We start from the raw sequence: 18324 nt of genomic DNA, 5'->3' as shown, positions 1-18324 counted from the left end.
AATCTATTATTTACTATGATTTACAAAAAAAAGGAGGACTATTTTAAAATAGGAGCACAAAGTTAGAATAAGTTAAAGTAAGTTCACAAAGTAGTACTCGGGTTACAAGCTGGTCATTTCAGTTTCTATAAATAATGCTTTGAAAGATATAAAGATGCTTGAGTTATTAGGAGAAAATTTGTTCAGTTATTTTTACGGCAGATTATGAAATAATTGTCGCAATAGTATGTTATGTTGCTTGCTTAATAACGTGCTATTTTATTTACTACCTGTGTATGATTAATGTCGAACTTATTTCCGATATTGATTTATAAACAAATGATGTTATGTATGAGTATGGCATATTACTGTATTTATGTTTATTCACAGGATCTCACTAAGAAGTGGGGTGAAGTACGACAATTGGTTCCACAACGAGATGGAACGTTGCAGGCAGAGCTCAGGAAACAACAGAGTATCCTTTCAAAGTAATAGATGATTGAATATATCTGTTCTAAATATTTAAGAATAGGAAAATAATAGTTGAATCGAAGAATGGAAATAGCGAGTTTAGAAGTAGTATTGAATGCTTTATTGTTTTTCATTTATTTAGTAAATTGTGTTCCCAAAGACATTCATTAAAGTATGATTTTAGGATTCAGTTCCTTTCTTCAACTTCCATTCATTGTTTACTTATTAGATTTGCAAACTATACTATGCATAACCATGGAAAGTCTTACAGATCAGTCTGTTGACAGGTATCGGATCAAAAACAATAAAAGAGTGACTGTACGGGTTTTCTGGAATCCATTCAGCATCGCATAAATAGGTTCTATCTTCTCCTTTAACCCTGTATGCAACCCAGAAGTAATGGAAATAGCCAATTTCCGGTTTCAACATTGATCGATATAGTTGGAAAAATGATAACATAGCGAGAAGCAAATTTTTGTGGTGTGGATTTAGTATTGTAAAATTAGATTACATTTCCGACCCTATTCCTATATTGTAACCGGAAATGTTTGACATCTATTATCAGTTTCGATTCCAATATTAATTTCAATGGAGCGAAAATAGTAATAGGAAGCACAACAAACTGTTTTATGATGTGGATTCTGGACCTCAAGAATAATTTTATGTCAGCTGTAATTCTTCTTCTGTAGTAAAAACTAGTACAACCTCCGGTTTCAATATTATTTCATATATAGTAATAATTTATAAGAGATAGCAATCAGTTGTTTATGATATGGATTCAGTGTCCGAAGAACAGGCTTCATCTCTGACTGTGTCTCTCTAATACAGCCGGAAGTTACAGATCTGCTACTCCCTGTTTCGATTTTTAATGTTTGTGATTAACAACATACGTCCTAAAATAGAAAAAAAAAAAAAAAAAAAATGTATGGATGGATAAAAAGATGGTCAATACTGTAATTCTTACATGAGAAGAAGCGCATTGAAGACATTTCTGGTGAATAAATGAAGGAAAAGTGAGGATTATATGAAGGATGATAAAAAGATAATAGTTGTATATAGTGCTTTTTCTGTAGAAAAATGTGCTGATACTCAGCAGCGGTGTTCTTATAGCAACTTGGACATTTCTAATGTAATCTCTGATATGAGTTCATCAACTCTAGATCTCTTCTTTCATTTGGTATCAGCAGCAAAACAACGATCTCGGAGCAGCCACGATTCCACATATTTGCTAGTGTTAGATTGTGTGAGAAGCGTCTTATTATCTTGGTGAACAACAGTGCAGAGATTAAAATGCAAGCAGAAATGACCTAGATAAAATTACTGTTATATTCATTTGATAGTCCCTTCACATTTGCTGGAAGATATTGTAGTTTAGCCCAAAGTGTGATCTACAGGATGGAGCATGTGCAAACTTTATTTTCTTGAAGATACTCACATGAACCAAACTGATTATCTTCCATTTAAGTAGAACTTGGTTGCAGAACGACTTCACCAAATGTCAATCCAAGATTTCCTTGCAAGTACGTGGAATCTAAACTTCTAGCATATGAGACAAATCAGTACAGTGCCATTTAAATAGCACTTTCCAACACCATCTTTCAGGCGAATGTGACCTCCGTTTCCCCCTCCTCCAAGAAAGAGAAGTCGTATTTTTTCTTTCTAATTTTTAGATTTTTAGGGGGAAAAAATGCCGGTAGTGCGTACTATTAGAAAAACAATACTGATTATTCAACACAATACACTAAATCACATCACAAAGAAATAATAACAAAAATGGGTTCTCATAGTAACGAGAGGATGTATTTGACATATATTATGATGGTCTCGTATTGCCATCGAAGTGATTAGGAGAAAGATGAGCGAAACCATAAGAACTGTAATTCTTACTAGTTAGTGACAAAACGAAAGATTTGTTTCCAGTTGTTCAGTTAATCTTTCTCTTGAGAAAGTATACCTTATATTAATGTAATCTAATTGAAGTTATCTATTTCAGAATAGTATTCACTGTATTAAAAAAAATATTTTTAAAAAAAGTTTGTATTAGTTTAGTGTAATGTGATCGAAGTTATTTATTTCAAAATAGTGTTCTCTGTGTTAAAAACTTTTCTTTTTAAATGACAGAAACTTGCACCCCATCCAAGTTAGTTTGTTCACGCCAAAGATATTAGCTCGTGATCTTCATACTTCTTTGGCCAACTTCGGCTGAAGCTAACTTTTGTGTTCCGAAATATTTGAAGAACTCAGAAAATACTCGAAATTTAATGTAAGGAAAAATATTATAGGTTGTCTAAATGAGACTCACGGTGTATTTCCACCTCTTCCGAACGGTGTATTCCGAAAATAATAATAATAATAATAATAATAATAATAATAATAATAATAATAATAATGATGATGATGATGATGATGATGATGATGATGATGATGATGATGATGATGATGATGATGATGATGATGATGATGATGATGATGATGATGATGATGATGATGATGATGATGATGATGATGATGATGATGATGATGATGATGATGATGATGATGATGATGATGATGATGATGATGATGATGATGATGATGATGATGATGATGATGATGATGATGATGATGATGATGATGATGATGATGATGATGATGATGATGATGATGATGATGATGATGATGATGATGATGATGATGATGATGATGATGATGATGATGATGATGATGATGATGATGATGATGATGATGATGATGATGATGATGATGATGATGATGATGATGATGATGATGATGATGATGATGATGGTGGTGGTGGTGGTGGTGGTGGTGGTGGTGGTGGTGGTGGTGGTGGTGGTGGTGGTGGTGGTGGTGGTGGAAAACGTAATTAAAATTTAATCAATGTAGTGGCACTATCATTCAGTCAGTGGTTGGAATAATAATGCTTCGTATAATTACTTTCGGGTACGGATCAATGGGAAATCTAGACATTGCAGAAGCAAATGTAATTCTTGATGCATATAAATAGACCAATACATTATAGCTCTTTCACTAAACGCTTTATCAGATAGGGAGGAAAGTAAAAGAAGAGAGGTAGCTGTAAAGCATCGAGTTGGATGCCAGTGTGTTTTTTCTTCCCGTCTTTTCCTGATGACGCATGTAACAAAAACACTGATACAACACTTTTTGTAGTGTGTGTATGTGTGAGAGAAGAGATCATGTTGTAACTATATTCTGCGAATTCATTACATATGATGTGCATGCTTGACACTCAGAACATTCTTGTTAACTTAGAGTAATTTTAATTATAAATGCAGAATCTCGTGTGTTCCTTAACTCGTAATCTAGATAATGAGATGGTGCGTCGTCAATTCGCCGAAAAAGCCAACCAAGTCGGACCTTGGATTGAGAGGCAGATGGATGCTGTCACAGCGATTGGAATGGGTCTTCAGGTAAGCCTAACATAATCGAGATTTAGAAACTTCCACTGTGAATTTTATAAGAACGTGATTAAGGTTTTGCAGAATACCGTAATGTATTTTCCAAAATACATAATTGAGTTTATTAATTTGTGTGAACTGAAAGCGATGGCTTCTGAAGTATTTTAAAAAGATGCAGTAGGAGGAATTAGCATATTAAAAGATAAAAATTTTAATTATACAGATTAAATGGGGGAATAATTTTTTGCCACCCCATATACTCTATAGGCGCGAGAAATTGAGAGATTAAAAAATACTAAACTCTCTAATACTAAAGGACTTCTGAGAATCGAACTCGGTTTTCTAACTTATTATGTTGATGCACTAACCACTCTACCTTGAAGATCAGTGGCTGCTCAAGGAACAGACTGGGTAGCGTAGTGGTTAGTACACTTGCATGTTAAACCAGAGACCCTGTTAGATTCCCAGTCGAGTTAAACATTTCTGTACACCTTGAATTTCATAATGTTACTTGTTCAAATCTAGAATGCTGGCAAGAGTATAAACCATCTGAAACGTACACAAATGTAAATATGAATATAATATTGTTTTATGATATACTGTTTGGTGTTGCTGTATGGCAAAATTAAGTACATTCATTTTTATAATTCTCATTTTTATTTATATTCACGTTTCTCCTTTGGGCTTTACACACTTTATACGTTATCAGTATTGAGCGTAAATATTATGTAGAAATGAACAACAAACGTAAGAAGTATCTAGATTCTAACCGCTTCAGATGTTCCAAAACGTAAGAAAAGCGAGAGCGTTTGAATTTATACCCACAGTATTTTATATTGGAAAAGAGATACTAAGGACTTTCGTCATACAACTTATTTCTGTCCACATAGGGGAACTCCAGCACAATAGATTAGGGTTAACAAGATTGAAGGGTTATATATTTAATCGATCGTCTGTTGTTATTATTTAATATGTTAATGCTATTAAAAATGGTACAATACAGTGCAGTCATGATGTTGCCTTGAACTGTTTTGTTTAGCTAAGAGCAATATCTACAATATGTCTTCATCGCTTTCAATTTGGATTGCGTGATGCGCAGATAGCTAAATGGTTTTTGGTTGTTGAACCTCGTCCAAGTACTGTATGTATCGTAATTGTTAAATATTATGATGTAAGTGTCAAAATAATTCAAAAATACATATTATTGTCTTTTGTATTAGGGATCACTTGAAGACCAACTCAATCGGCTTAAAGAATACGAACAAGCTGTGTACGCATACAAACCACATCTTGATGAATTGGAAAAGATCCACCAGGCTGTACAAGAGGGCATGATCTTCGAGAATAGGTAAGAACATTGGTTGTGGAATTATAAACTTGTTTCAGCTTATACTTACATTTAGAAGTCGTATTGGACTGGATGTGCATACAGAACAGGGTAGAGTGCTCATCTTTGGTGAACATACAGTATTTGATTCCATACAGTGTATGCTATCTCGTGGCTCATCACCGTTACATTGTCATTCATTTTCTGTATCATCGCTTGTGATCTACATGTACAATATCATTTTGGTTTATATATAAAATTCGATTTATTTCGGTTTATACTATGTATAAAATTCATATGTATGCATGCCTTTACAATACGTTCACTGCCATTATGAAATTGCCTGCATCCACCGAATATTACCGAGCGTTTCCAAGTGGAACCAATGGCACGAAATGTTTTAACGTAATGTAACAATTGATGTTTCATATTTAGTCGAAACTAAATGTGGCATGAATCTAATATAATTAGACAGTGTGATTTTGTCATAATGCGTAGGTAAAATGTGTGCACTTTCGAAAATATTGATTGAATCAACTTACATGAGATAATTCTTTATCACATTTTTCTTCGCATGTGAAAGATTTTGGTAGCGTTCGCGTAATTGTCTTTTACTGTAGGTCAACGTAATGAATTCATGTTTTTTGGTTCTGTTATAGTAATTTCCTAATTTGTCTCATTATTAGTCGCTATTAAAAGATTCAATTGTATTTTTTAATTATATGGAAATTTATACGGGAGTAAACTTTTGGCTTAGATGTTTATACTTCGAATCTTCACTGAAATTTTAGCACATTGTACTTACTTTTTTCAGAGAATCAAAATATTTTCTTGCCATGAATCAGAATTCCCCAATTCAAATTCATATACGACCTCTTACACTTGTCCAGTGATCTTGTTTCACTACTTGAGTTTAGTTCAGTTCAATTTTCTTTCATGAGAGTGATGTAGTGTGGATAATGACCAATTCACCTGCTTCACGTACTTTCTTTAGAGGTATTTGGTTTTCTGTTTGATAATTCTTTTCATTATTGTCAACCTGCAACGTAGCATTTTACAAATAGCAAGTGGAATTCTGGATGTGGGTCAATATCATCTACGTCAGGTATGATCCAGTTAACCTATCCTCTTATTGTCTGAGATTTGTCATACACTTTAAAGTTACATAGCCAACATTCGCTACACACACACACACTTCGACACATCAGGAATGATATAAAATACATGTTAACTATTACTTTAAATTGTTTATCATTTACACTCACGGTTCTGTTTTGCCGACTCAAAACAGTGGTGGAGATCCTCAAAGTACCTCATACCACATTATAGGTGCGTTCATTTAACATTAGCAATATGGGTAATAAATTATAAGATGTACCTTGAGCTAATGCTACCAAAACCGGGTCTACTGAAAGTGCTAAGTTAAAATGCTATATTCCAAATTAAATTTTAAAGGAGTAACAACCCAGGTTGACATTATAAAAGAGGATATATTTCTTGACCTATTAGTTTCCGTTCGAGATTTCTGGTATTTAATTGAAGTTTAATAAGTTATGTTATCAATATTGTATATTTTGTATTATGATGGTATGCACATTGTATTGCATGGTGTAATGTTCCTATTTTGTTTTTCAGGTACACTCAATATACAATGGAAACACTGCGTGTTGGCTGGGAGCAACTTCTCACCTCAATCAACCGAAACATCAACGAAGTTGAGAACCAGATCCTGACCAGAGATTCGAAGGGCATTACTCAGGTAGGTTCGGTTAACAGTAAGCTACCTGATTCCTAATGAAGGGAAACAGTAATTATATTTTAAAGCGGGTATAGAAAAGAAATAAAGACAGTGATGTGAGTGAAAAGAAAAATTACAATGAAAATTATTGGGGAGAGAGAGAGAGAGAGAGAGAGAGAGAGAGAGAGAGAGAGAGAGAGAGAGAGAGAGGGGAGGGAGGGAGGCACTACTGGAGATAATTAAAAGTAAAAAAGAAGATACTTGTCAGGACATGATTCAGGAAATTATATATAATAGAAAGTATAGTAGAAGTTAAAATAAGGAAGAGATGAAAAAGAAGAAAATTGCAATTGATGGCCGATATTAAGAAACTTACCTACGCTTACCCGTACATATTTGAATTTTAGTGAATTACTTTAAAGACAATGAAGAACATCAAAAATTTGGAAACGAGCGAAATAATTTTTGCAAAATGCTATTGATATTATTTACTGGCCAACAGTATCCCACGCTGTCGTATTTGTGCATAAGAGGTAGGTTCTAATCTTTTCTTTGTAGAAGTTAAGTAAAAGAACCTGTTTTACCTCGAAATGCTCAATTACAATTTTATTTACACAAAGAGAATTTTAACATATACAAGATGATATTAATGATGCTATTTGCATATCTGAGTTACTTGTTATAAAAACTATTTATGCTAAGAAACCAAAACTAGAAAGCTCAGACTCTTTTTTAGCTAACTTTTACAAAAAAAAAAAAAAAAAAAAAAAAAAAAAAAAAAAAAAGTTTCTGTTGCCTGCGTTTTCACTCTCCCTTCTGCCAGCCTGAATCCCATTCTATTCCAAAATTTATAAGTTTTTAATTTTTAATTAAATGCTAAACTTATGATTTTTTTGCAATTAAAAAGTTTCATTAGTTTCTATCACCGTTGTCCCTTAGGACAAGTTATTTTAAAAAGGAAAACCATATTAATGGTTCCTCTTTGATTACTTTTTAAGGTTTTTTTCTTATAACAAACTTTTTTTTTTTTTTTTTTTTTTTGCAGATTAGCATATCCATTTATTCCTTTTTTTTTTCATAAAATCTTTGTTTTCAACACAGTATAGAACATTATTTGTCAAACTATGATCTGCGGTCCATAAGTGGTCAACGAGGTCTGTCTATGTAGTCCTCTTAGATCTAACATTAATCCAAAAAGATAATTAAAATTAAAATTCAAGTGAATTGTGTATCGCACACTATACTAAACAATCTCAAATAGGTATAGATTATACAGACAACAGATGTACAATTTCATAAAGATTACACGAAATCTAATAGCTATATATGTACACAGGGTGTTACTATGTACGGTTGCGAATGCTGGAAAGCGATTTCACATTTCCCACATTTCACAAATCCAGTCACAAAAGTCCATATGACAAAATGTTGGAAACGCTTTCTGTTCAAGTGAAGAACATATGAACATGGGGAAATACGAACTTTGATCCGGAATAGGCATAAAACGACAGTGTTAGGCGGCATGTAAAGAAACATAATGTGTAGTATTCAAAAGTGCAAAGGTCAGATGTGACGAATGAGTGCGCTAGGAATTCCCCACAGAACACAAAATTCACGTAACTGATGGAAATCCCTGTAGTCCCATGGGAAATCCTTCACCATCACATATGACCTTTGCACTTTTGGATACTACATGTTACGTTTATTTACAAACCGCCTGATACCACCGGCTGTCAGTCACGTCTGCTTTCCGCCTATTCTAAATTGAAGTTCCTTTTATTCCATTTTCACATGCTCTGGACTTCTTTATATATATATATATATATATATATATATATATATATATATATATATATATATATATATATATAATATGTATGTATATGTATATAAAGAATGTTAAGTTTCCTTTCGAAAGGAACAAGAATAGAGTAGTCTTTAGTATATTCTGACTAATAAAAGTGATCCTACTTGAAAAAAAAAAGTGAAAAATGTTTCTGTAGATATTTGGGTACCTGATAGTTGTGATTCCGTAAACTGCGCATCCAGATTTCTGACCTATAAGAAAAGATCTAGGAACAACTGTGAGTTTATTTATTAACCTTTTACAGATACTATCTGTCTTATTTATCACTTTACCATATCTTGATATTCATTATCGTTAATTTATTCACTAACATTGAAAAAACAAATGAGGTGGACGTAGCGAAGATTCCTGAAGAAGCAATTTATTCACTAAAATTGAAAAAACAAATGAGGTGGACGTAGCGAAGACTCCTGAAGAAGCAATTCGTTCATCAAAATAAGGATATTAGTAGAGAAACTTCGTGGATGGAGACTCGTTGTTTTGCGGAAAGTAATCTGCCACTGATAGAATACTTGCAATACCGATGATTTTTCAGATCCAATACCTTACCAACAGAACCAGTTTAAGTTTTGTACCACTTTGCTCTCTGTTCATGAAGTCTTACGAAAATAGTGCTTAGACACGTACCTTAAAGTTTTTCTGGCTTTTCATGTTATTATGTTATCAACTTCAACTTCTGAGTTAATCTTGTTTTGAATTACAATACTACGTTCCTAAAATTATTAATGACACCATCAGTGTTTGTTGTAAAAGCTAATCTGAACTTTCTAGCTAAAATCGTACGAACTAATTCTTACTATATGTAAAGTTTATACGTTTCTCTCCTTTCAGTCTTATTGCATTGAACATATCTCAAATGCTTATAGTTATGGTTGTTCTCGTCATTATAACATTATTTAACATACGAATGTTATATATATATATATATAAATTTTAAATGTAAATCGATGCTACTGAAGAATCAAATAAAACTTAAATAGCTGTTAGTACAAGTTTAGTATTTTCATTTTTAAAATTATGTGTAGGACGATGTCCGGAGCATTAAGAAGAAAAAGTACAAAGTTTCAGGATTGATATTGCTATTGTGTAACTCCTAATAACAAAAGATTGTTCATTATGTGAGAGTATTGCTAAGGTATTCTTTTGCATGACATGTAAAGATTAAATAAGAGATCATCTATGTCCTTCTAAACATTGTTCATCAAAGACATTCTGGTTCTTATTGTCATGGATTCTTACGTGGAACAAAAGGCGAACATAAAGTTTTGTTGTAGGTTAGGGATATCAACAACCGAGATCAGAACTGTTGTGGTTATGAGGGACGTAAAGACACTGCTAATGACCCCAGAAGTAGACGTACCTCGATCAGTCGTTTAGGGAATAATGTGAAGTGTCTTCATGACCTGTAGTTAGACTGTGACGTCTTGTGTCGCAAGACTATAATGATAACGTCATATTGCCTCAGTTCGGTTTTACGTTCGTAGTATAACTCATATATAAAAATATGACGGCTACTTACTACGATAAGTCTATGTTGAGTACACACTATTTGCAATCATTTAAATACACTATATTTCAGAATACTTATTTGTTTCACAGCGATTCACTACACTTCTATATAATATGGTGTCCTCTTGCATTATATTTTTAACAAGCAAGATAAACAATCTGGACGGAACTGTTATCATAGTAACCATACTATTGTCCTTAACAACAAACATTCATATCTATCGACTGAAAATAAAACATCTACAAATAAGATTATTCATGACATATCATTCTTCTATTGTATAGCGAGTGCATACATTAAAGCACTTTTGCCCTACACATTAAATGAAGTAAACAACGTAAATGTAGGTTATCGTTGTAAAACCGTCCACGTAATGGAGGATGCGTTTTACCAACGTCTTCACGTCCATGACGAAATCAGGAGTACCATTCAAACACACGACCACGAAATGTTTCTTGCAGTAAACAGTTCTGATCGCCTCGAAAGTCTCCGTTGCTGATTCCCTAACTTATTCATCCTTTGTTCCATATAAGAATTTTTGACAATGGGAATACGGGTGTCTCAATTCTTTACATGTCTTTTTTAAACCCTTATATGATACACGATTTTCTGTCATTAGCAGTTACAGAGTACCAGCATCAGTCCTGGAATTGTATTGTCAAATCTTGTATGTTCATTCATAGAGGGAGGGAAGAAAATATAAAGTGATAGCCGATTGTTTAAAGAGTACTGTCTATTACCTTCATCTGTTATCTTTATTATTTATTTTTATTTTATTATATATTTTATATAATGAAATTGTATATAAAAGAGAAACTAGATTGTATGTTTTTCTTATTGATTGTGATAAAAATAAGATATGTAGTAAGATTAAGGTTTGTTCCTGTAGAAATATGTGAAATTTCTTCCAAATATTTTTCTTAAATTTTAAATAGTATATGAAAGTTACCTTTTTAGTGAATTCAAAGCAAATAAGCAAGTCCCTTCGTTTACTTAATTCATACAGTTACCTTTTTTTTAGAAGGTATACTTTTATGTTAATGCTTTATACTTTCTGTAGGAACAATTGAATGAATTCCGAAGCAGTTTCAACCACTTTGATAAGAATCGCATTGGTCGCCTAACCCCAGAAGAGTTCAAGTCCTGCCTAGTAAGCTTAGGTTACAGCATCGGAAAAGATCGTCAGGTACGTTATATACTTTATATTAAGACATATATTAAATATAAAGGAAACAATATCATTATTTACTTATGGATGCTATAGACTACATATTGAATAAATTAATAGAATATTTAATAATATTTCGTTGAACAGGATACTAAAAGTAAGAAATTCTGTTCATTTAAACACCATCAACTTCCTGCACGGTAAAGGTGAACAGAAATTGTCATACGTTAGTAGTGAACGAAACATATGATCAGTGTAATACATAATTTAAAAAACAAATATGCATCAGTCATGCATGGTGCAGAGAGATTAAAGTACTCTTGAATTTTACTGAATTCTTGTTTTAAGAGACAATACTGTAATGTTGTGAGGGCCGCGGTGGCTCAGTGGTAGAGCGTTCACCTCTGGTGCTAGGGGTCTCGGGTTCAAACCCTGCTCCCGCGAAGTGAACTTTGTGGTGGACAAACACCGTGTGCGTGGGTTTTCTCGGGGTTCTCCCGTTTCCTCACACTTTCTTCATTCCACCATTTCATTCATCTCTCATCTTCACCGTCTCCTTTAGCCTAACCGGCATAACCGTGGGACGTAAAACTCAAAAATTTCATTTCATTTTTGTAATGTTGTCTGCTGTGTAAAAGTGTGTAGATATCCCAATTTCTGGAAGCTCTTTTCTAAGGAAGATATTTTGTAGGCGGCTTTATATCCATATATATTGATTATATGCATGTACTAGGGTCACAGTTGATCTGAAAAGAAATAATAGACTTTCTTTAGCAAACATGCAGTACTTTTCCTTATCCATGATTTTTGAAAGAAGTGGCACATTTGAACACAGTGGCCCAAGATGTTGGTGCCCCAAACCTCAGAGTATATACGTCGCAACTTGTCGGGTCTAATGCCCTTTGATACGTGAAGTTGAAGCTAGTTTAGATGCTAAAAGTGTTCAAATGCTGCGCAGGCTCGTGAAGAAATTTGTGCTGTTTATGGGCAAGATACTTTACCAGGAGCAACAGCCAAAAGAAGGTTCAGTCGCTTTCATTCTGGAAATTCCAATGCCCAAGATGCTTATCACAGTAGGCCACCAATCACAGCAAAAGTGGATGATATTCTGGCAGAAGTAGAGCAAGACTGGCATGTAAATCAATCATGACATCGCAAATAAACTAAACATCCATCAGCAAACAGTAGTAAACCCTCTGCAAAAATGCAAACAGAAGCTCGACGTTTGAGTACCACATGATTTTGACTCAGACACGTTTACTTGATCAAATTTCTATCTGCGAATCTCTACTGAAACGTAACGAACTCGAGCCATTTCTAAAGCGGGTGATCATGAGAGATGAAAATTGGATAACCTATGACAACAATGTGCCAAAAAATCGTGGTCGAAGCGGGAAGCTCTCACAAATTCCAGTGAAAAATCTGTGATATATCCCACACTGACGCCCAGGAAGGTTATGCCCTACGTTTGATTGGATTGAAAGGGCATCGTGCATTACGAGCTGCTGCCACTTGATACAACGATAGACTTGAACTGCACTGTTGACAGTTCTGCCAATTCGTGCGAGTGCACGTAGCAATTCGAGAAAAAGACAGTTGTAACTGGCCAACCGAAAGGTTGTCTTCTATCATATACTTCAGTGATAACGCCATATCACATACATCTTTAACAACTCGTCCGATATTGAGAGAACTTTGCTTGGAGGTTTTAAAATTCATCCACCAAATAGCTCGGACCTGGGACCGTCAGACTATCATTTGCTTCAATCTCTGCAGGACTTTGGAATTGTGCGAAGGTAGTTTCAAAAAAAGACCTGTGAAAACCACGCGTCACAATTTTTTGACCAGAAGCTACAGAAGTTTCAAAACGACGACATTGTGGTGTTTGCCAGAAGAATGGCAGAAGGTCGTTGAAGATGTGCATATGCGGTTTCATAATGTTACTTTCAGATCACAAAAAATGTATTCTCTATGTTGGCCTCCAAAGGCTCAATACTTTTTAGACAACCTGATAATAGTAATTCTATTGGTTCTCTTAATAATCTTTGATATTCATCCATAATTCTGCTAGCAACTGACATGTTCTCAAACAAACTTTCATGATTTTCTTCTAGTGCATGCTGTACTAATGCTGACTTCTCTGTTAGGTTTAATCATATATGTATATGGTCCTCACATCCCATTTGACCAATTTGGTTTTAATTGTACATCCCATTTGTCCAATGTATTGTAAGGCCACATTCATATGGGATTAAATAAATACCTGAGGGTGTATAATCGTTCTTAATCTTTTACAAAGCGTAGCATTTGCGTGATATTTAAAGATGGCGTGTGTATTGTTTTTATTCCATTTGAAGGATATCAGTGGTAACTTTTTTCTCTTCACCCAAGATCCTTTCTGAATTCTCTACTTCGTTGTATTTTTGGCTTTTATTTATTACCTTATTGTCATATCTTTCATGGTAGGCATTTCGTTGAAAAATCTGTTTTAGATGACATATTGCTTCTTGTAGATGATCTTCATCTTATTAATTTTTGCCCTGTATTATAAATTTGAATTAATCTGAAAAATGTAACAAAATTATACCAAAAACAATTGTACAACAGTTCTTTAACTCTGGTGGTAAGGGCAGTCAATTGCGTTTGAAATGTCAGTTCAAACAAAATAAAACATGAATCGAATATTAACAGTTCTGTTTACATAATTATAAACACCTGAATTATGTGAAATATATGATAATTACATGGAGTATATGATTAAGGCATTACAAGAGGAATTGTGTTATTAGGGCTAGAGTAGAAGACAAGAAAGGGAGCGGAAGAACATTACAATTAGTGGTCGATATTAAGGAAGTCAATTCTGACATCAAAATTAAGTTAGTAGTGCATAGAAATTTCTAACTTCCGAGAAGCAAACTTTCGGTGATGTAGTAATATTAATGTGTCATCAAAAGAGAGAATATAAAATGTAGTATAAAAACGCAAAATTACAATATCATAATTTATTTTAGTATTGTATACCAAGAAGTTTGGGCCACCCTCTATCTTGGTGTACCTTAAGAAACTGTTCGGGTTTTTAAAATTAAATTATCTACTTCTTGTTGATATTTATTGTTCCAATTCATCATCAGCTAGTATGATACGGTCTATTTTTTGATACATAATTCAAGAAATGTACAAAAATATGCACAAGAGCTGTTATTTTTTCATTTTATTTCAGGGCGAGATTGACTTCCAACGCATCTTGGCAGTTGTGGATCCCAACAATACCGGCTATGTGCACTTCGATGCTTTCTTGGACTTCATGACACGCGAATCAACAGATGTGGATACTGCGGAGCAAGTTATTGACTCCTTCCGTATCTTGGCAGGAGATAAGGTAAGAAAAGCCCAGAATAAATGGAAGATATTAGCGTAATATACAACAATATATTTGTACTATTCATCCTTTAGTTGGGTACCTAAATAATGCCCAATCGTGGGTCTTTTATTTTTAGTAACTTTGTTAATCGTTTCATTCTAAAATCCCATGATAACTGTTTTGGGAGATTATAAACTTCAAAGTTGGAAAATTATATTCAGATTTTATTTTGAAGATTTCTAAAATTCCTTTAAAAATAAAGGAAAATCCTAAAATGTGAAATTTAAATAATCGTTCTGAAAGATCCTAGCCTAAAAACAATGTCTCAGATTTTAATGTGTGAGATCCAAAATCTCGAGTACTTATGAATTAAGTTTTAATAATAGCAGAAATTCTAGTAGGCAGTATATCACGAGATTGACGTTTGCCAAATATATATCCGCTTAGGTTTGATACTTGTGAACAGAGAATCGTTTAGAAAATGCATCCCGTGGCTGTATTGCATCTGTAACACTCCTCAAATATATGTGTGAGAGCACGATTTCTCAGTGATAGAGCGCTAACCTCTGTTGCGGAGGGTTGTCAATTCATTTCTAGAACATGGGAATTTTTGATAGATACCATCTTCTTTAAGGTTCTTCCCATCTGCTAACTCCGCCAAATTTGAATTTCGTATTTTGCTAATACTTCTTCATATTGGCAGAGACGATCTCATACTCCGCCTTTTGTTAGGAGCATTTAAATATACATGCACGTGTTCTTAAACAACTGTTGTTTTCAAAAACAGAAACAAATGCCAATTAGATTCACGGAAATATTTAGCCAAGTAGCTAATGCGTGTGATCTCGGATTCGATCTTCCCAAGTAATGTTCCAATCTTACTTCAAACAGTAGAGCCCTTTTCATTTAAACATCAATCAATTCACGTGAATATTATTAGTTTTACATTAGAATCACATTTGGTTTAGATATTAGTTTCGTGTAACGGCAGCCTTTGACATCAATTCATTTCCAGATTCAGGGGTTTGGAGTATGTTTATTTACTTTTCTCATCCTGAGAGTAGTTGCATAGATGCTTTAATTTTGCACTGTCTAAATAGCGCTCAACCAATCGTCGAACTCAGAAAGCACACATGTGAAGTTGTAGGCTCTGCTTAACTTAGATGTTCTTTCTGCAGCGTTTAACGCCCCATTATGACAGTTTTAAACTCAACTTTACTTCAGATAATCATTAACACACTTACATCAACAGTGTTGTATATGTTAGTCACACGAAGGAAACTAATTATGAAATTTCCTACATAAATACGACAATGGATGACTCGGCAGTAACCCAGTAGTAGCTTGTAGAACTTTTGTATTGAGCAAAAGATTGAATTTGATGGTAGATCGAGCAGTTTTTAAATTGACTAAAACAGTGAACATGGATCCATTTTTCTGTTTATTGGGAATCGATTCATAACATTTCATGAATACTTCTTCATTATGTCGATTAAACTACGAAAGGTAGGAGACATAAGAACCGAAATACTTGTTCGAATGACCGAGGTGTTGCACATCATAACACAGTATTATTATTATTATTTATTTATTTACTTTATTTTAAAAATTCATTGAAATTGTAAGTTATTAATATCTAATTCGTATGTTTTATGTCCACAGCCTTACATCTTGCCGGATGAACTCCGCCGAGAATTACCACCTGACCAGGCCGAATATTGTATACAGCGCATGCCACCGTACAAGGGGCCAAATGCTGTTCCTGGAGCACTGGATTACATGTCCTTCTCCACTGCACTGTATGGTGAATCTGACTTGTAAACTAAAATCCCAGTGCCTCACTTATTATCACTACAATCTGCCCCACATTTGGAAGGGCAAAGAAAAAATAATTTGTAAACACTCAGTTAGGTGCCAACGTTACAAAACGAAAAAAACTACAGGGAAGATTAAAAAGAAAAAACATAAATAAACAAAGAATAATCAGTGGGGAAAACTGGACACTTTCTCTGCAGAAACTGAGAAAATTATATATATATAAATTGTGTGTATTTTATGTAAAGTTCCTGATTTAAGTTATTTCATAAGCGACAATTCACACAGAAAAGCTTGTTTCTTCTCACCTTTCCTCTGTCTGATTACAAGTATTTTTTTAATACAGACATACAAATAAAAATAGATATTTTTTCGTTACGTTAAATGGTTTGATAGAGAAGAACATGGCAATGTGAACAGCGGATTTTGTTTGTCCTTGCAAGTATGGGGAAACATCAAGTAAATGGTTTTTAGAAAGGGAGGGAAAAAGCCAGAGGAAAATGTTGGGGGAAGGGGACACAAAGAGAAATTGAGGCCTGGGTTTGGCACTGTACAGTTCTAATAGCTTGATGACACTTTCAGCTCCATAAATTCCATTTCTTTCTAATAATATTACCTCAATATTGGTTCTGCTGGTATAAATTGTCATATATATATATATACACGAAACAAAATATAGATGTTTCTGCAAGATTGTCTTCCAGACTGCATTGACAAAGATACAACACGATAATTTCACAGGTACAGTTTACTCACAGATGGAATTGTATACACAGGCTGCAATATAAAGTATATTACAGTTTTGTGATGTTGAGCATTGCTTGTTTTTTGTTCAAAGGAAGAAGAAAAAAGTGACACATCAAGACAAAAACTCGTAGCCTTTACACTGCCAGCTTGTTTATTTTTTGTTCTAAGTAGTAGATACTAAACTAAACCTTGCGCCTGTTTAATAAACGATAACTAAGTAAATAGGGGAATACAATGAACTTAATAATATTTTTCAACTTATTGAAGCTGAAAATGAAAGAATTATGTGCACTTGATGGTTCAAAGATAACAGAAACTTGTGAAAATTTTGTCTAGTCCATTTTTTAAAGAAAGAGAATCACAATTAGCTATGTTATCTTTGGAACATCTAATCATTGTAACATTCTTCATTTGTGCTTTCAATATTATCATTATTTAATTATTTTGATCCATATAATGTGATGTGTATGTCAATACGTGAGTTCTGATGATAAAAGATATATATATATATATATATATATTATATATATATGTAGATGTAGAATGTAGTTATCCAAGCCATACAATGTAAAAAATGTGGTATTAGCTGTATGGGTTATAAAGATTTGATTTTAGAAGAAAAAATTCTTGTAATCAGACAATACAGTGTTTGTGAATAATCAATAAATAAATTGTATTGATACAAGCCAGGGAAATTTCTTTCTTCAAGTACCTTATTCTATTTTAAAATTAACAAAAAATTGGCTACTTACCAATGAATCCTCCCTTGAAAAATTTAAAGATTTTAACGTTTCGGAACTCTCAGCTGGTTCCTTCCTCAGTGGCAAGGTAAAAAGGATTAAAACGGAAAGGAGAAAAAAGGAGTAAAACCAGGAATACATACCACTATATAAAAGTAATGCTCATTCGATTCATCACTGTTATT

General features: G+C 33.6%; 1 protein-coding gene across 5 annotated transcripts in view; it reads left to right on the top strand.

Annotated features, from left to right (window-relative positions):
* Positions 1–18084, top strand: part of Actn (alpha actinin) — a 183431-nt gene extending 165347 nt beyond the window's left edge. For all 5 annotated transcript variants that reach the window (XM_081725761.1, XM_081725759.1, XM_081725762.1 and 2 more), the window contains 7 exons: positions 370–454; positions 3775–3878; positions 5087–5214; positions 6829–6952; positions 11369–11494; positions 14697–14855; positions 16500–18084. In XM_081725761.1, coding sequence (XP_081581887.1) covers positions 370–454; positions 3775–3878; positions 5087–5214; positions 6829–6952; positions 11369–11494; positions 14697–14855; positions 16500–16658 — 885 coding nt within the window. In that variant the 3' untranslated portion in view covers positions 16659–18084. The remainder of the gene's footprint in view (positions 1–369; positions 455–3774; positions 3879–5086; positions 5215–6828; positions 6953–11368; positions 11495–14696; positions 14856–16499) is intronic.
* Positions 18085–18324: the final 240 nt, after the last annotated feature.

Source organism: Thermobia domestica, chromosome 9 (genome assembly GCF_964235325.1).
Source record: "Thermobia domestica chromosome 9, izTheDome1.hap1.1, whole genome shotgun sequence".
Classification (NCBI taxonomy): Eukaryota; Metazoa; Arthropoda; class Insecta; order Zygentoma; family Lepismatidae; genus Thermobia; species Thermobia domestica.
Note: the sequence above shows the minus strand (reverse complement) of the source record. Positions and strands in the feature narration are given on the sequence as shown.